We start from the raw sequence: 15,757 nt of genomic DNA, 5'->3' as shown, positions 1-15,757 counted from the left end.
TTGCCGCATCCTTGCTGACATGATTTCAGAAACAGACTCAAAGTAAATTGCAACAAAGTTTTTGTCACAAGTGCTTCAAAGTAATTGATGAGAAAAGTGAGGTGGCTTGCAGCCCGGAGGGTTGAGGCAGACATAGTGATTGTGCGCGTGCGTGTGTGTTTGTGTGTGTAATCAGTGTGAGCGTGCCCATGCCTGCAAGTGTGCAACTGTGATTTTGTGTGTGTGTGTGTGTGTTTGTGTGCGCGTGCGTAACCCCACCCCCACCCCCATTTCGTCTTGAGATACAACAGCAGTAGGGCTGCAACAGCTGTTGTTGGCGTTATCACATTTAAATTTCATACTCCCCACCCATACTTTTTTCTCTCTCCGGATTTGCACAAACCGGAAGGTGTCCACGGCTTTTCAAAAGGTGTTGCCAATAAACGATCCCAAAACCACCTGCTTTTCTTTTTTCACATCTGGGACTAAGTATTCTTGTAATTTTTCGTCAAAAAGACTTTATCAATATTATGCTGTCACAAAATATGCTTGGTGAACTCACTTTTCATCGCTAAATCACCAGAGACTGAGAGATGGAGGCAATGTGTTTATCTCCCATAATTTTCATGACATTGATGCACGCACAAGTAAAAGACACACTGGTTTTGACAAATCTGAATTTCAGTTCTTCTCTGACATTTCTTTTTTGTTTGAATTTTGTCACATACCACATGACATAAACATGAACATAAACATGACAGAGAAATCAGAGAGAGCGACCAGGCTCCACAAATTTATGCATGCTGAAAACTACCAAAACAAAATTCCTCCATGCAAAAACAAAATTCCTCCATGCCAGAAACTACCAAAACAAAAATTTCTCCATGCCGGAAACTACCCAAATCAAGACATTCTGTGCCAGATTTCAGGCATATGTCAGACGATTTGCACCCCTACTGCTATATATTGTTAATAAATGTTTGCATGTTTAATAACTGATCTGTTAAATCATTACTATCAATATAATTGTGGCCAAAGAGCAAACTTTTCATAAATGAGCACAGTATCATATTTTGGCACAAAGAATTGTTTCACGTTCTTGATAAGTATCAATTATGTGTACCTTTTGCCATATACCAAGTAATCATAAATAAAATAATTAAAGAAAATAAATTAATAATTTTGGTCTTTTCTTTTTTTACTTCTCTTCTGATGCAACATATAAGTGATAACAAATGATTATAAAGTTTCCTTTTTCATACACCATCTGTACAAATTTTCAAGTCCAACTGTCTGAATAAACTAAACAAGAACACTGGATACAGGCTCCAATTGAGATTTGATTAATAAGTAATGCAAAAGACATATAACTGAAAACAGTTGAACGTAATCTGTTTGCTGCATTCATACATTCTGAATAAATAACTTCTCATTTATTGTCATAAGCTGATGCAGTTTACTGCCAACTTTTCGGCCATAAAAGTGACAGGTCTGGGTCTATCAGCAACTCTCATCATCTACATTTGCCTGTACTGCTAGTGAACTTCCACTGATTTAACCTGTAAGGCTACACACAGAAACACATACATAAAGAATGTGGAGTGATGGCCTAGTAAAATGTGTCCAACTAAGAAAATAATTTCCATGGGTTAGAAACCTATACAGACAGAAGATTTTACTCCCCCCTCCACTAGACCTTGAGTGGGGGTGCTAGTCATTCAGATGAAATGATAAACTGAGGTCTCATACGCAGCATGCAATAATTAGCACACATAAAAGAACCCACAGCAACAAAATGGTTGTCATTCGCAAAATTATATGAAAAAAACAACCACTCTTGAACAGAAAAATAAATACACTTGCAGACAGAAGAAAAAGAATGAGTGGCACTTTACTGTGGCAACATGCTATCCCCAGGATGAACAGCCCAAATTTCAAACAGAGAACACTAATGTGACAAGATGTAATACAATACTGAATCATCCATCAAACAAGCATCAACATTAAATCAACACCACATCTTGGAGTCTGCACCAAAAAAAATAAATTGAATCAATGGTGACAGAGTCCAACCACTTACCTGGGTCAAAAGTTACAAGGAAGATCGACTCCACAATGGCATTCATTCCCAATGCATCATGCACTTTGCTCTTTTTGGCAATGCACGCATCTTCTTTTTGCTCCCTTGCTGTTTCTGTGTGAAAATAAAAATTATTGTTCATAAAATATGCAGTTAAGCTAATCAAGGCACCATAATAAGTTTCACATCTCTAAAAAAATATGGAAGCAAATAAACATTTATCAAATTATAAAGAAGAAAGTAAAGGATGATAATTTTTTTTTTTTTTAAACTCTCAAACACGGACTGTTATTTATATCTGATGAATGAACTTTAAAAAAAAAAACTGGATGACTCCAAATGAGTTACAATTGAATGTGGAAAAAAATGAAGCAATGACCACAGGAACTAAACAAACTGCTGCTGTTTCCCCTCCACTAATGGTGTCTCAGCAAGCTGCTCAACCAAACAACCAGCAACTCATTGCTAACTTGCTGCAGCAATTAATGCACCACTCTGCTTCATGGTGCCACACCTTGCACCTGCACTGCCCTTTGCCCACAGAGCAGGTACGTGCACAGCCCATTGAACTTCGGCACTGCTAGTTTCTTCTGCCCCACCGCCTAACTCTGCTGTTACCCAGACTAACATCGGCACTTCCACATCTGAGTGCCTCTTGATAACTCGATCCTGCCACTCAGCAGTGCTTGGGCTGATCTTGTCGATCCCTTTATCCGTCGGGTCTGCCGGAGTCTGCACAAGTGGGTCAAGGTTAAGTATGTGTATTTAAAACTTTCTTTTATCACAACTGACACAATCAAACTTGGCAGTACATCCATCCCTCTTTCCAGCTCAGTCAGGAACCTCAGCGTTGTCCTTGAAAACGTCCATGCAAAAATGTATTAGTCCTGCCATTGTCAATTACTGCGCATCACTTCCATTTGGAAGTATCTGTCTACCAGTGCAACATCAGACTTGTCGTTTCTCTCATTCTCTCTCGCCTCGACTACTGTAACTCTCTATTGTATGGTTTGCCTGCTTCATGCATTCAGTTCCTTCAGCGCATACAAAACTCTGCTGCCCGCTTGTCCTCAGAAAAAAGAAAAGATCTGAGCACATCACTCCTCTTTTGCAAAATCTCCATGGGCTCCCTGTTTCACACAGATTAAAGTACAAGATCAGCACTTTATGTAATAAATGTATTCACAAATCTGCCTCTTCCTATCTCTGTAGCTGCCTTGCTCTCTATGACTGGCTTTGAATCCGCTCTGTTTACACACACACAGATTCAAACACTCCAGTGTCAGTTGCCGCTCTTTCCGTCTCTGGACCTTACATTTGGAATGAGCTCTTTCTCTTTGTCAGGTCTCTGCACTAAGCTCTTTCAAGTCTGGCCTTAAAACCTGCCTCTTGTTTTCAGTTTTTCCCATGTTTCGAGTTATGCATACGTGTGACTGACTGGTGTCAAAGTGCTCTTATTCGTCTCTGGACAAGATTCAGTGCTATACAAATACTAACTTTTATCATTATTATCTAACTTAACTATGCCTCTTTTGTGTCTCTGTGAAGTTTTTCTCTCTTCACGTGTGTGTTAGTGTGTGGGTGTTTTTTTGTTTTTGTTCGTTTTTTGTTTTTTTTGTCTATGTGTGTCTGTGTCTGTGTGTTTGTGTGCGCTTACTTGTGTGTGTGTGTGTGTGTGTGTGTGTGTGTGTGTGTGTGTGATGGTGTGCTTTCTTGTTTCTCTGTAGTCCGTGTGTGTTAATGGACAAGAAATGATAGAGCAGGGTACAGGTTTTGTTTCAATCATTGGTCATTGACGCATTCAGTTTTCAAACCCATATGTTTATTAAACTCTGCAGTATGAAAATAAAAGCAGTACTCCAGAGTGTTAGTCAAACAGACAATAAAATTTAACAGAGAAATAACTGTAAAAACAGACTGACACTCCACTCAAAATATTTAATAAATAAAAGTGCATACCTTTTTGATCATTGGGAAAAGAAGTTTTCTGATACTGCTTCAGATGCTCCAAGCTTGGAAAGAGAGCAGCAAACGGATTGCTTGATATGTCCTTATCTCCCATGATGCTAAAAAGAGAATTTGAAAAATACACTTCAACTGATCTGAAAACATTTTGACTGAGACTCATATGTATGCACTATGTATTCAAAGGCCTGTAATCAAAACCTGTAATGATGTGACATAATAAAAAAACAACCCAAAAAACCCCAACAACATAGTGTTGCAGGTTAGTGTTTGTAAAAGTATAATGTTTGTCTCCTCATCATCAAACAAACAAAAAAAGCGTATAACTTCAACAGACACAACTGCTATTATTCATTATTCCGTCATCCAGACCAAGCTGTTACATTTCTCAAATTACTTTTATATGGAATGAACAATACAAAACATAATTATTGCCACAGACAAGCAGGAACACCCTTTTTTTTTCCCCTTGCAAAGTTGTTTTTTTCTCAATCAGTACAGCACAATTCATGTTCAACACATAATGAGCCAGAACAATTTGGCATTTAATATGTCAGCACCAGTGATAATGTCATTAGATAATGACTGTGGTGCACGTATGTGTTAACATCACCTATGCAGGATCTGCAATCATATAATCATGATGTAAATATGCAATATTTACTTGCAAATAACCCGCAAAACTGACTCATAGTTTAACTTAACAAGAGTGTGAGTTACTGAAAGGGCTTTTCTAATGGTATAATCCCCCCCCCCTCCCCACCCCCCCCACCCCTCCTCAACCCCTTTACCCTCTCTAAACCTCAACTTCCATGACCCGCCCATGTCCCACACAGTCCTATCGCTCCCATTTTTTCTTTTCTTTTTTAGCACTTTTGACCAAATATATATTTATCATCTAGCAAGGCATGAAAAGCAAATATCTATTGAACAAAGACATTCACAGCCTTTTGATTTATCATCATACACCAAATGAGTAAACAATACTCAAATTTTATTTAAGTATCATGTTCTATGAGGATGCAGATATTCTCAATTTACTAACTTAAATTAAAAAAAAAAAAAAAAAAAATCCACATTCACATAAAAAGACAGTCTCTGTGAAATCATTGCATCAAGAATCAACAAGCAGGTTACATCGATACCAGTTTCTTTTGAATTTCTCAAATTCTGGTTTCCCATGTAACATGACAATATTTTTCAAATCCATGCATGTGTTTTAATGATCTTATATAAGACTGTCTAACATGGAGCTCCATTTTGCTATTTACTCTTGCAAACATGTTGTCAATAAAGTTATCAATTTCATAGCAATGTCTGAATTTCCGAAAATGTGAAATGAAAGCATTGCTCACATTCCAAAAACAATAAAGTTGTCAAACAAGACCTGAATTCCTGTGACATTGGACAGTTTCACAACATATACACAAGGTTCTCCTCCTCACTGGTACAAATAAACTGAAAGAGGAATGAGATTTGACAAAGAAAAGCCTATTGGGAATGAGTCTGTGCAAGACTATTAGCTGGAACCATCCAAGATAACTATCCACAGTAGATTTAAATGGAATGAGAACCTATTCCACTTTATTTTTCTTTTCTTTTTTTCTTTTCTTTTTTTAATTTTTCCTTGGCTGTGCACACAATTTCAGCTCTTTCAAAACAAGGCAGATTTATTACTTTTTCTTCCTATGCACTCCCTGGCCAAGAAAAGGAGAGAAAAAAAGTGGTAGTCCAGTCTTCAAGAATAAACTTGCTGTCTGTCCATCAAGTGAGCAAGTTTGGCTCTGTGCCCTACTGTGTTGAACCCTTGGCTGCAGCTAACCAATATACTCATAAGTGAAGGGATGTTATGAGACAGTGCTAATATGTCCGGATATTAATATTTTTGACTCACTTGTGTGTGTGTGTGTGTGTGTGTGTGTGTGTGTGTGTGGAAATACTTTGTCTGCCAATACCAAATTTGGAATATTATAAACATAGAAGGGAAAAAAATATCCATGTCATACCAATGACAGGTTGTAAGTCTTCTGAATTAAGCCGTACTTCCAGATCATTAATGATTTATTTTGTGGCTTGAACCGGATCCAAAAACACTATGATGCTGCTTCCCTTTTTCCACAACATAGGCTATGTTTGGTAAGAAGACGGCATGTCGTCATTTTTCTTGTTCTCAATTAAAAAGAGATTGTTGTTTTAGTTGTTCTTGTTGCTTATAGTCCAACCAACCGCGCATGGCCATATCAGTCCTGTCAAACCATACAAATGCTCAACCCTGTCAACAAAAACTGTCACGTCTACAAAAAAAACACTGAGACAAACCCACAAAACACAGTTCATGACACAGTATCCCAACCATTTAGCTCCTTACGGCAAATAAGACTAGGCCATGCTGATGACACCAGCTGTTCCACTTAATTTATCATCCCCAGATTAAAAAACAAACAAAAAAAACGTAAAAAAGGGAAAAATTTTTAAAAAGCCAATCAAAAAATACATGAAAAAGTCCATATAGGCAAATAAGAAGTTAAAAAATGTAGACGTTCTGTAGCGCTGTCCTGATGGCAGTAACTCAATCATAGTACTTTGCTAAAATGTGGGTGTCGTCAGTTCTATCTGCCTGGCTTTCTGAACCATTCGCTTCTCATACAGGATAGGAAATTTAGATTAAAATTTGCATTTGATCCAAATGTAAGCAACAAAACCATTCATTTTACAGTAAAATAGAATCAATCATACTGATCAGTCTGATATAAAGTTTACCACTGCAGTGGGCCAGGAACGTAATAAGATATTGATTTCTTATGTCAAGATTTGTATGGTTTTATTGCTTCTGTCCGTGTGAGAGCACCTTACAAAGAGTCGCATGGCAAGAGCGTGTTAGGGAGGTTACGCAAGTGCGGTATATAGGTCACCAGAAAGCATTTAGCGCAGTACAGTACATGTGACTGACTGCTGCCGCGTTGATGCTTATCTGTGAGCAGGACACTGCGGCAGACAACAGATACTGTACAGAAAGCTAGTAAGACAGCTCTTTGGGGACAAAAGGAAACAAACATTTTCAATTTCATGTACTCTGTACCAAATTGGTAGAAGACACAAATTGCTTTTATGAATGTTTTCCAGTTTCTAACCAGTTATGACATTTCATAAAAAATAAAATCAGTATTTCAGTAATTTTTACCAACTGCAAAGGTGAATTTACAAAGACAGTACAGGATCATTTAGTTCATAAGTACAATTTCGTTGACATTTTACGCAGTGCACAATCTGGAAATACTTCATGCTCTGCTTATTAACGTGTATAATATAAATATATAAATACTTGTTAACCAGGTTTGTTTGAATGAATATTTTTGGAGCACTATCCAAACAATACGGAATGTATGGAAGGCAGACGGTGGTAAAATTGACCAACATCATGTCTTGATATGAAAAGAACGGTATGAAATACATATTTTTCTTTGGAAATGAAACAGTATTTGCAAATGTGACTCATGAACCCCTGGCGCAGTAGACATCAATTTAGCGTGGGCTATAATTAATTAATTACAATAAATAATACATTTTATCAATGATTACATAAAACTTTGTTGTAACATGTGTAACATGAAATCCAAGTTACCCAAACCAACTTTCCCAACACAGATGTTTGAATTACTGGGTTTATAATAATGCTAGTAATAAATCTATCATGCAATCCTTCTCATTCCATCGAAGTGACCGCAATGAAATCAAACAAAGACTGCTCAAAATTATGTATTCTATTCATGATTACCTAAAACCTTATGACATATGTAACATGGAACCCAAAATACCTAAACTAACTTCCACACCCTTGATGATTTTATTTTTTCAGAAACACTGCTGGCACTCCATTTTCTCAGTAATTCTCTCCAAAGCTGTTTAAAGTACTGCTATTCATTTCATTATGAAACGGTAACAGTACAATTTATATCTCTTGACAAAAGTTATCCTCTTTATCTGAAGAACTGTGATAAAAACATCAATAAACAGAAAACTGATTATGACATCATTCACCACAACACCCTTACTCCTCACTCCCAAACTTTCCATACCAGTACATAAATCAAACTGTGAGCATGGACAATATGCAAAATTTATAGTGACTTTGAAGATATATTGGAAGTCATACCAATATATTTCTTAATTTCTGCAAACAAAAAAGGCGTCAATGCGTGCAGACCGATCTATAAAGCTAAACAAATGCTGATTCAGACTTACAGAATCCACGGAGTTGACTGAATTTCTAATCCTCATATATCAACTTAAAAAACCGTTCCCAATATGTCTAAAATGTTACGCTTTGTGTGTGCGGATTTTTGCATTCTTTCTTTCCCATCCAATGCCTCAGAACAACTTTCGGTTTCCGTCTGGAAGCACTGATGTACAGCAACTGCTTTAAAAAACATTCACTAGTTGTGTTGGTTGATTAATCATAAGCAATCAGTAGCTTATTGTCCTTGACATACCATGTAACTGAATGGTTAATAGCTTAAACTACAGCCACAAAGGGAAGCATTCACTGCACAGTTGGCACAAGTTGGTCGGCCCGAGATGAACCGAAGCGACCGGAAACACGCCGATTTAACATAATATCTCGTCAATTCTCGCGTTAACAGAGCGCGAGGGAGAAGATCGTCGGTTCTGGTCACAGTGCACTTTTTTTTTTTCTTGTATTTGTTTTTGTTTTTTTGTTTTTTTCTTCAACACTCATTAAAAACTTAAGTGGGTTTTTTCCTTCCAGCATTTGGGCAAAATGGATAGAATTATGTCGCTAGAACTGAACTATTTTTTTTCTATTCAAGCTCAATGGTCCTTTACTTTTTCTTTTCTCTCCCTCCCCCTCCACCCATTTTCTTTCTTTTCGCTTTCTTTTTTTCCCTCAAGACCTGATAAAGCGCGTTGGGTTATGCTGGATAGGCATCTGCTTGGCAAATGTGGTGTAACGTATATGGATTTTTTCCGAACGCAGTGACGCCTCCTTGGGTAACTGAACTGAACTAACTGGTAGCCTATTTCACGAGATGACGTCGTATGCACGGACAAAAAAGCTTCGAGATTCGAGGATGTTCATATGGCAGGCGTAGCTGAGGGTCAAGACGCGGGAGAGAGGTCAGTCGAGGCGACTGCAACCAAAATACCATGTTTAATCACACTGACATACTTAACGGCCGTGACCCACTAGTGCAGACTCCAGCAGTGGTCTGACATTCCTGTCCTGTGCAAACTACTATCCGCCTATGCGGAGAAAACGAAAGTAGCTACGGCCGATAACATCCCGAAGAGGTAACCTCCCCTTTGTCCCCCTGACTAGCGCCCTCTGTTTCCTGCAGCCATCATGACTCCTGTTCCTCTGCTTTTCATACAGCTAAGTTTTTCGTATTTTCTGTGTCAGTCAATTCTCTGGCGTTCTTGTTTTTTGTCAAATTATGTCTCCAACCACATAATTATATAGCTTGATTGGGCGATTGCACTAAAATTAAGGCACGATCGCAATCGATTCGCTGACACTCTGGGCCCTCTACTCCTGGCCCTCTCAACAACGCCAACCTGCCACCTCCTCAAGTGATGTTCGCTGTGCTACAGCTCGTCACGAGCCGCCCCATCTTTCGGCTGAAAGTTTGTTAAGATAAGGCTGATTTCTGGTGTAGTTGGCAGTGTGTGCCGGTGATATCAAAAATGGTAAAAAGTTGGGTTTTCAGGCAGTTCGCAAAGCTCTCTGCTTCAACTTATTATAAGGCTTTCCAGTTCGGTTGCTATAGCAGCCGCCATGTTGTTTCTAGAATCATAGTAACGGTTGTTCTGACGATTCCAAAATAAGATTTGGCAGTGCTCATTGCTGTTGTAATATTGTGCAAAAATTTTATAAAGTACAAATTAACAACATAAAAACAGCTATGAACATTTGTTTTAAATTGATCAAAATTTGTCATAGCTGCAAAGAAACTAAAAATTATATTCCGATATGGTATAGAGATTATAAACCCTGTCTCGCGTGACCACATGGTAATTTAACTGCATTTAACCATTTTTTCCTGATTCTTGCAGGAAAATATATATACAAATAAGATGTCACAGAAAATTGTATTAAGCTTGGTCTGACTCGTTAATTGAGAAAAAGAAAATGAGAGCTGCCGCAGCTATGGATAAATATAGATCAGGCCGTCCTTGACACAGCCCAGATAGCTGCCACGACTATGGATAAATATAGATCAGGCCTTCTGAGAGGCAGGATTTACAAATCGGGGAAAATGATCATTAAAAGCAATATTAGTAACATACAAAACACAAAATACATCCACTTTGTGGAGGTGTTATCTGTTGAATATGTTCTTTATGATTCATTAGAACAAAAATTAATGTGTGTGTTTGCATTCTAGTGGTGTAAGTGACTTTCAAACTTTTCCTGTTTTATAGCTTTGTACAACGATATACAGCTGTACAGTTTTTGCAGCGCAAAATGAGGGTCCCTTCTTTTCCTATATCAGTCGCGGCTCACATTCGGCCCGCAGCGGGAGGGAAGGGAACGGGTGAGATGCCTAAACAAACTTGACAAGCTTGACAAGGCCGAGCGAACTGCCCTTGCAACAGCGTTAGAAAAGCAAAGGAAGATCCCAACATCACTTGTCCACTTCCTCTGCTCCCTCCGGTCGACTCCAGACCTCCACCACCTCCTACACGTCCTCCAGTGACTTCTAGAGGTTTGTTGCCCCACACTCAGGTCAGTGCTGCCTTTAATGCCATTTTTATCTTTAATGCCATTTTTATCAATCTGTGAACGCACTCGACTTGATCAGCGTTTTCTCGGCCCTGCCAGTTGGCAGTGCATGAGTCGACCCGCTCTATCTCTTTACCCATACCCACAGTTGCACCAATGGAATGTGCCACAATCCCTTTGGGGAAACAACACCATATGCTTGCTTTGGATCCACATGCTAGACTGGGCCCTATGTGCAATGCGTCCGTGGTGGTGGCCGTGACATTGGATCACGCAACCCCCCACGCGGCATGCCTCAGCCATCTTGGATCCAATGGTGACCGAGGCACGTAGTGATGCCCCCCCCCCCCCAGCCCCCCCCCCCTACGTAGGGAGGATGGTGGACCACTAGGGGACACGCTCGCCCATACGCGTACACCCTCCACATTGTCCGGAGCATCCGATCCAAGGGAGGCAACCCCTGCTTTGGCACCCTTGCCAGTGACCGCCGCAGTTATTTCCCTTGCACCGGCACTGCTCCTCACCTACAGTGCGGGTGCGTGGACGGTCCCACCAAGCTATGCGGTGATGACCCCATCTGCCACACCACCAGTTGCTGCTGTTTCCCATCCACTGATGGCATCACTGCAAGCTGCTCAACCAAACAACCAGCAACTCATTGCTAACTTGCTGCAGCAATTATGCACCACTCTGCTTTCTGGTGCCACACCTTGCACCTGCACCGCCCGTTGCCCACGTATGTGCACGGCCCATTGAACTTCGGCAGTGCTGGTTTCTTCTGCCTCATCGCCTAACTCTACTACTAATATCGGCACTTCCACGTTGGAGTGCCTCTTGATAACTCGATCCTGCCACTCGGCAGTGCTCAGGCCGATCTTGTCTATCCCCTTATCTGTCAACACACAACAGCTGAACGTCAGTCTTCTCACAGGAGCTATTCACGAGGTTGGACCGCCGTTCAGCTACAGGGAGATGCACATCCCACGGCAAGCCATTGGACTTGCCACCCCCTCGTCCACGACGCCCATAACACTGGATTACAGGCGCCGTCATGCCACATGCCCCGACCGTCTCACGTCCAATTCGGGTAGGGACGCCCAGGGCACTAGGGGACATTATAATTATTCCCCTTGCGGCCGTATTCGCCTGTGTCACGTCGGTTACGGTGGCATCGAACCATGGACTCTCACACGCAGCATGACACTCCTCCCTCTACAGTGAGGAAACGTCACACCAGGGGATATGTACTCTAAAGACACCATCCTTTTCGCCGATTATCGGCGCCAAGGGAGGCAACTTTACATTTGTAACCTAGGCGGTTGACGCTATAGTTACTTCCCTTCCGCCTACACAGCACGTCACTCCTGCCCCCGGTGCTGTCCACCAACGATGTTTTTTCGGTTCCTCATTGGGTCCTGCTGACCATTCATGGACTTTACACAACTTTGCACAGCAACTGCACCTTCCTTGCTGTTTCTCAGGCTATTGGCCACTGAACTTTTGGGTTCTTCATCCCCCCACACTTGCACACAGTCCTCTGCAGGCAACCAATCCTGTTACCATTCTTTTCTTGTTATACACAATAACAGGAATCAACAACATTTTCTACAAAGCGGTTACAGGTAACTGATACACAATCTTTGTCCCTAAAAGGTGAATGGGCGTTAAAATCTCCCCGTATCAACTATTTTTCATTATCTTGAACATTATGTAACCAGCATTCTGTATTAAGTTCGTTTGGTCCTCTAGGTAAGTACACAGAGACGACACGAAGAGTAAGGTGATCACTGAATCTAACACGTGCCGCGCATGAATGGAAATCAGGAGTATAATTTGGTGCTGGTGGAGAGCATACACTGCACTCTGTCCCTTCTTGGATATATATGGCTGCTCTAATTTTTGTGGCAGTATCAACCTGCTGGTGCCCAGGTGGGTAATAATAACCTGGAAGCTTGGTAAGTTATTCTTCTTCACATTTAGGGATTGTAATATAAGCGTTTGGTAATTATAGTTTGCCAAATGTTGGATGAGATATGGCAAATTTGTGGAAATAGATCTAGCTTTCCACTGCATGATCTGGATTGCACGTTTGCGAATGGGGGGCATTGTGAAGGAGGGTGTATATATTGGAAAAAATAGATTAAATAAAATTTATAATGTCTTATGGCACACGCAAAACAACAACAACAACTACTGCTACTACAATAAAAGTAATAGAGTCAACTACTTATACGAATGTTCACAGTTATAAACCGATTTTCAAACAAGAATAAAGACTAGGAACTAAGCCTTTTAAATGATGGCAGCGTTACCAGAATCCCTGATATTGTAACTCACAGGGCATCTGCAATAGATCTCTCTTTCATACCTGCTACGTTATCCAGAATGTAAATGGACAACGCATAAAGATACACTGGGAAGTGATCATCTACCAATCATCATGACTTTCAATGAAACTGAAAGATATACGGAAGTTCAAAAAGACAAAGTCCCAAAGTATAACTATAAAGATGCTGATTGGGAGAAATTCGAAAGTATGCTTGCTTGCAAAAACAAGGAGTCCGTAAACACTGGGGATATACGAGTAGATAATTTATATTCTTTCTTTACTGACACAATATTACAAGCCGCCGATATATCAATCGCAAAATGTAATTCGCTTAAATCAAACAAGCGTTTAGGAAATATTTGGTGGACACCGGCCTGTGAAGCGGCAGTAAATGATAAGAAAATGAAGTTTATAATTAATATGAAAAACAAGTCACAAGAAAATCTTATTGAAAAGAAAAGGGCAAACCATTATAGTAACATGATCATTGCACAGGCTAAAAGACAATATTGGTCCTCATTCTGTAATAATGAGATATCCAGTCATAAAGATACTAAAAAGGTTTGGAAAAAATTCAGTGAAATGAAAGCAGGTATAAATTTGCCATCTTGCTCAATTAAGATAGAAGACAATGAATTCCCATCCAGTGCAGAGAAAGCAGAAACATTTGTAGAAATGTTCTCAGAGTCTATGTGATTGGAAGGTCTATCGCCTAAAAAGAGTAAACACAGAACCGGAGAAGAGAGCAAAAGTGATTATACAGATCCAAGTCCCAATAACAGTCAATACATCAATGCTCCACTCACACTCAGTGAGGTTAAAGACGCATTACTATCCCTCCCTAAAAAGAAAACATCTGTAGGACTTGACGCGGTCTCAAATGAGATGCTTAGGCACTTACCAGAAAATTTTGTTGTTATTTAAGCTTTTTCAAAAGTGCTGGATTGATGGTTTAATGCCAGCACAATGGAAACAGTCTATTGTAATACCAGTTCATAAACAAGGAAAATGTAAAACAGATAAGAACAGTTACAGGCCAATTGCGCTAACATCACATACTGGTAAGCTGATGGAAAGAATAATTTTGAGAAGACTGATGTACTATTGCCATAAAAATAGAATTATCCCAATTAATGAAGCGGGCTTTCAGAGAGGTAAATCTGCAATTGATAATTTGGTTAAACTTACAACACATGTAAAACAACAATTTGCTAGAAGAAAAAACGTTCTTGCAACTTTCTTTGATATAAAGAAAGCCTATGATCAAGTTTGGCATGCAAAGTTACTCTTTAAACTGAAATCTGTTGGCTTTTCAGGGCGTCTCTATAATTATATCAAAGATTTCCTGACTAAAAGACGTATACGAGTTGGAAATACGTACTCAAATCCTAAGACTCTTCACATGGGATTACTCCAAGGTTCTGTTATTGCCCCTGTTCTATTTAACATCTTGCTGAACGACTTACCCCAACATTTATCAAAAGACGTGATCCTAGTGCAATACGCAGATGATATATGTATGTGGATGAATGTAACTATGAAAAGAAATACTTCAAAAAGGGCATTAAACTATATTAAGAAAACATACCAAAGAGAAATAGATAAACTGAATAAGTATATTGTTGACAGTGGTCTCATATTATCAGCAGAAAAAAACTCACATTATGCTTTTTAACAATGGTAATAATCCAGAAGAGTTACCAACATTGAACATTGAAAATGAGCCCATTCAGTAGAGAGATATGATAAAATTTTTAGGCTTAATGCTTACTTCAAAACTAGCTTGGAATGCCCATATCGAATATATAATAACAAAAGCAAGAAAATGTTTAAACTTGCTCAAAGTTATAAGTAAACAGTACTGGGGACAAGATACAACGATATTGAAACATTTATCATCATCACTTATTTGATCCAAACTATCGTATGGACAAGAAGTCTTTTTCAAAGCTCCAAAGTATTTGTTAAAGAAACTTCAAAGCATTGACTGTAAAGCATATAGACTTGCCCTTGGCGTACCTTTCCACGCATCAACCCTCGGAACATATAAAGAAATTGGAGAATTACCTTTGAATGAATACCGAAACCTGGCATGTGCTAAATACGTATTGAGAAGCTCAACAACTGAAAATTTTACATCGGAGGAAGTAAGAATTACATCTGAAAACAGTTTCCTAAAAAGAGCTAAAACGATATCTTATCTAAAACCAGTTGGCACGTTTGTGTCAAACCTTTTCCAAAAGTCTGAAATCAATCCAGATAATGTAGACACGCAGAAAACAGTAAGTCCATGCCCCATTTGGGAGATGAGTAAAGCACAGTTTGATATCAATCATACCGACATTGCAAAAAAAGGAATCCAAATATCATGGCAACAGAAGTCCGATTACACCTTCAGAATCGATACCGTGACCACTTACATATTTACACAGACGGCTCACTCCTAGACAATGGCCAAGCAGGTTCAGCTTTCATTATACCAAAACTGAAAACTGAACGATCATACCATATTGGTAAAGATCGGTCAATATTCACAGCTGAACTTATCGCTGTTCTTATGGCTTTAAATTATATTCTTGATCTTCCAGTTTGACTTCCACAAGTCTTATTTTGTGTTGATTCAAAATCTGTATTATACGCTTTAAACTCATCAGATTGTAAGAAC

The 15,757-nt window shown here is 39.3% G+C and overlaps 1 protein-coding gene across 1 annotated transcript in view; it reads right to left on the bottom strand.

The window, feature by feature from the left end:
- Positions 1-8,614, bottom strand: part of LOC143282275 (ubiquitin conjugation factor E4 A-like) — a 149,292-nt gene extending 140,678 nt beyond the window's left edge. The window contains exons 1-3 of the mRNA XM_076587878.1: positions 8,515-8,614; positions 4,019-4,125; positions 2,060-2,173 (exon numbers count right to left, since the gene is read on the bottom strand). Coding sequence (XP_076443993.1) covers positions 2,060-2,173; positions 4,019-4,121 — 217 coding nt within the window. The 5' untranslated portion in view covers positions 4,122-4,125; positions 8,515-8,614. The remainder of the gene's footprint in view (positions 1-2,059; positions 2,174-4,018; positions 4,126-8,514) is intronic.
- Positions 8,615-15,757: the final 7,143 nt, after the last annotated feature.

This window comes from Babylonia areolata, chromosome 1 (assembly GCF_041734735.1).
Source record: "Babylonia areolata isolate BAREFJ2019XMU chromosome 1, ASM4173473v1, whole genome shotgun sequence".
Lineage (NCBI taxonomy): Eukaryota > Metazoa > Mollusca > Gastropoda > Neogastropoda > Buccinidae > Babylonia > Babylonia areolata.
Note: the sequence above shows the minus strand (reverse complement) of the source record. Positions and strands in the feature narration are given on the sequence as shown.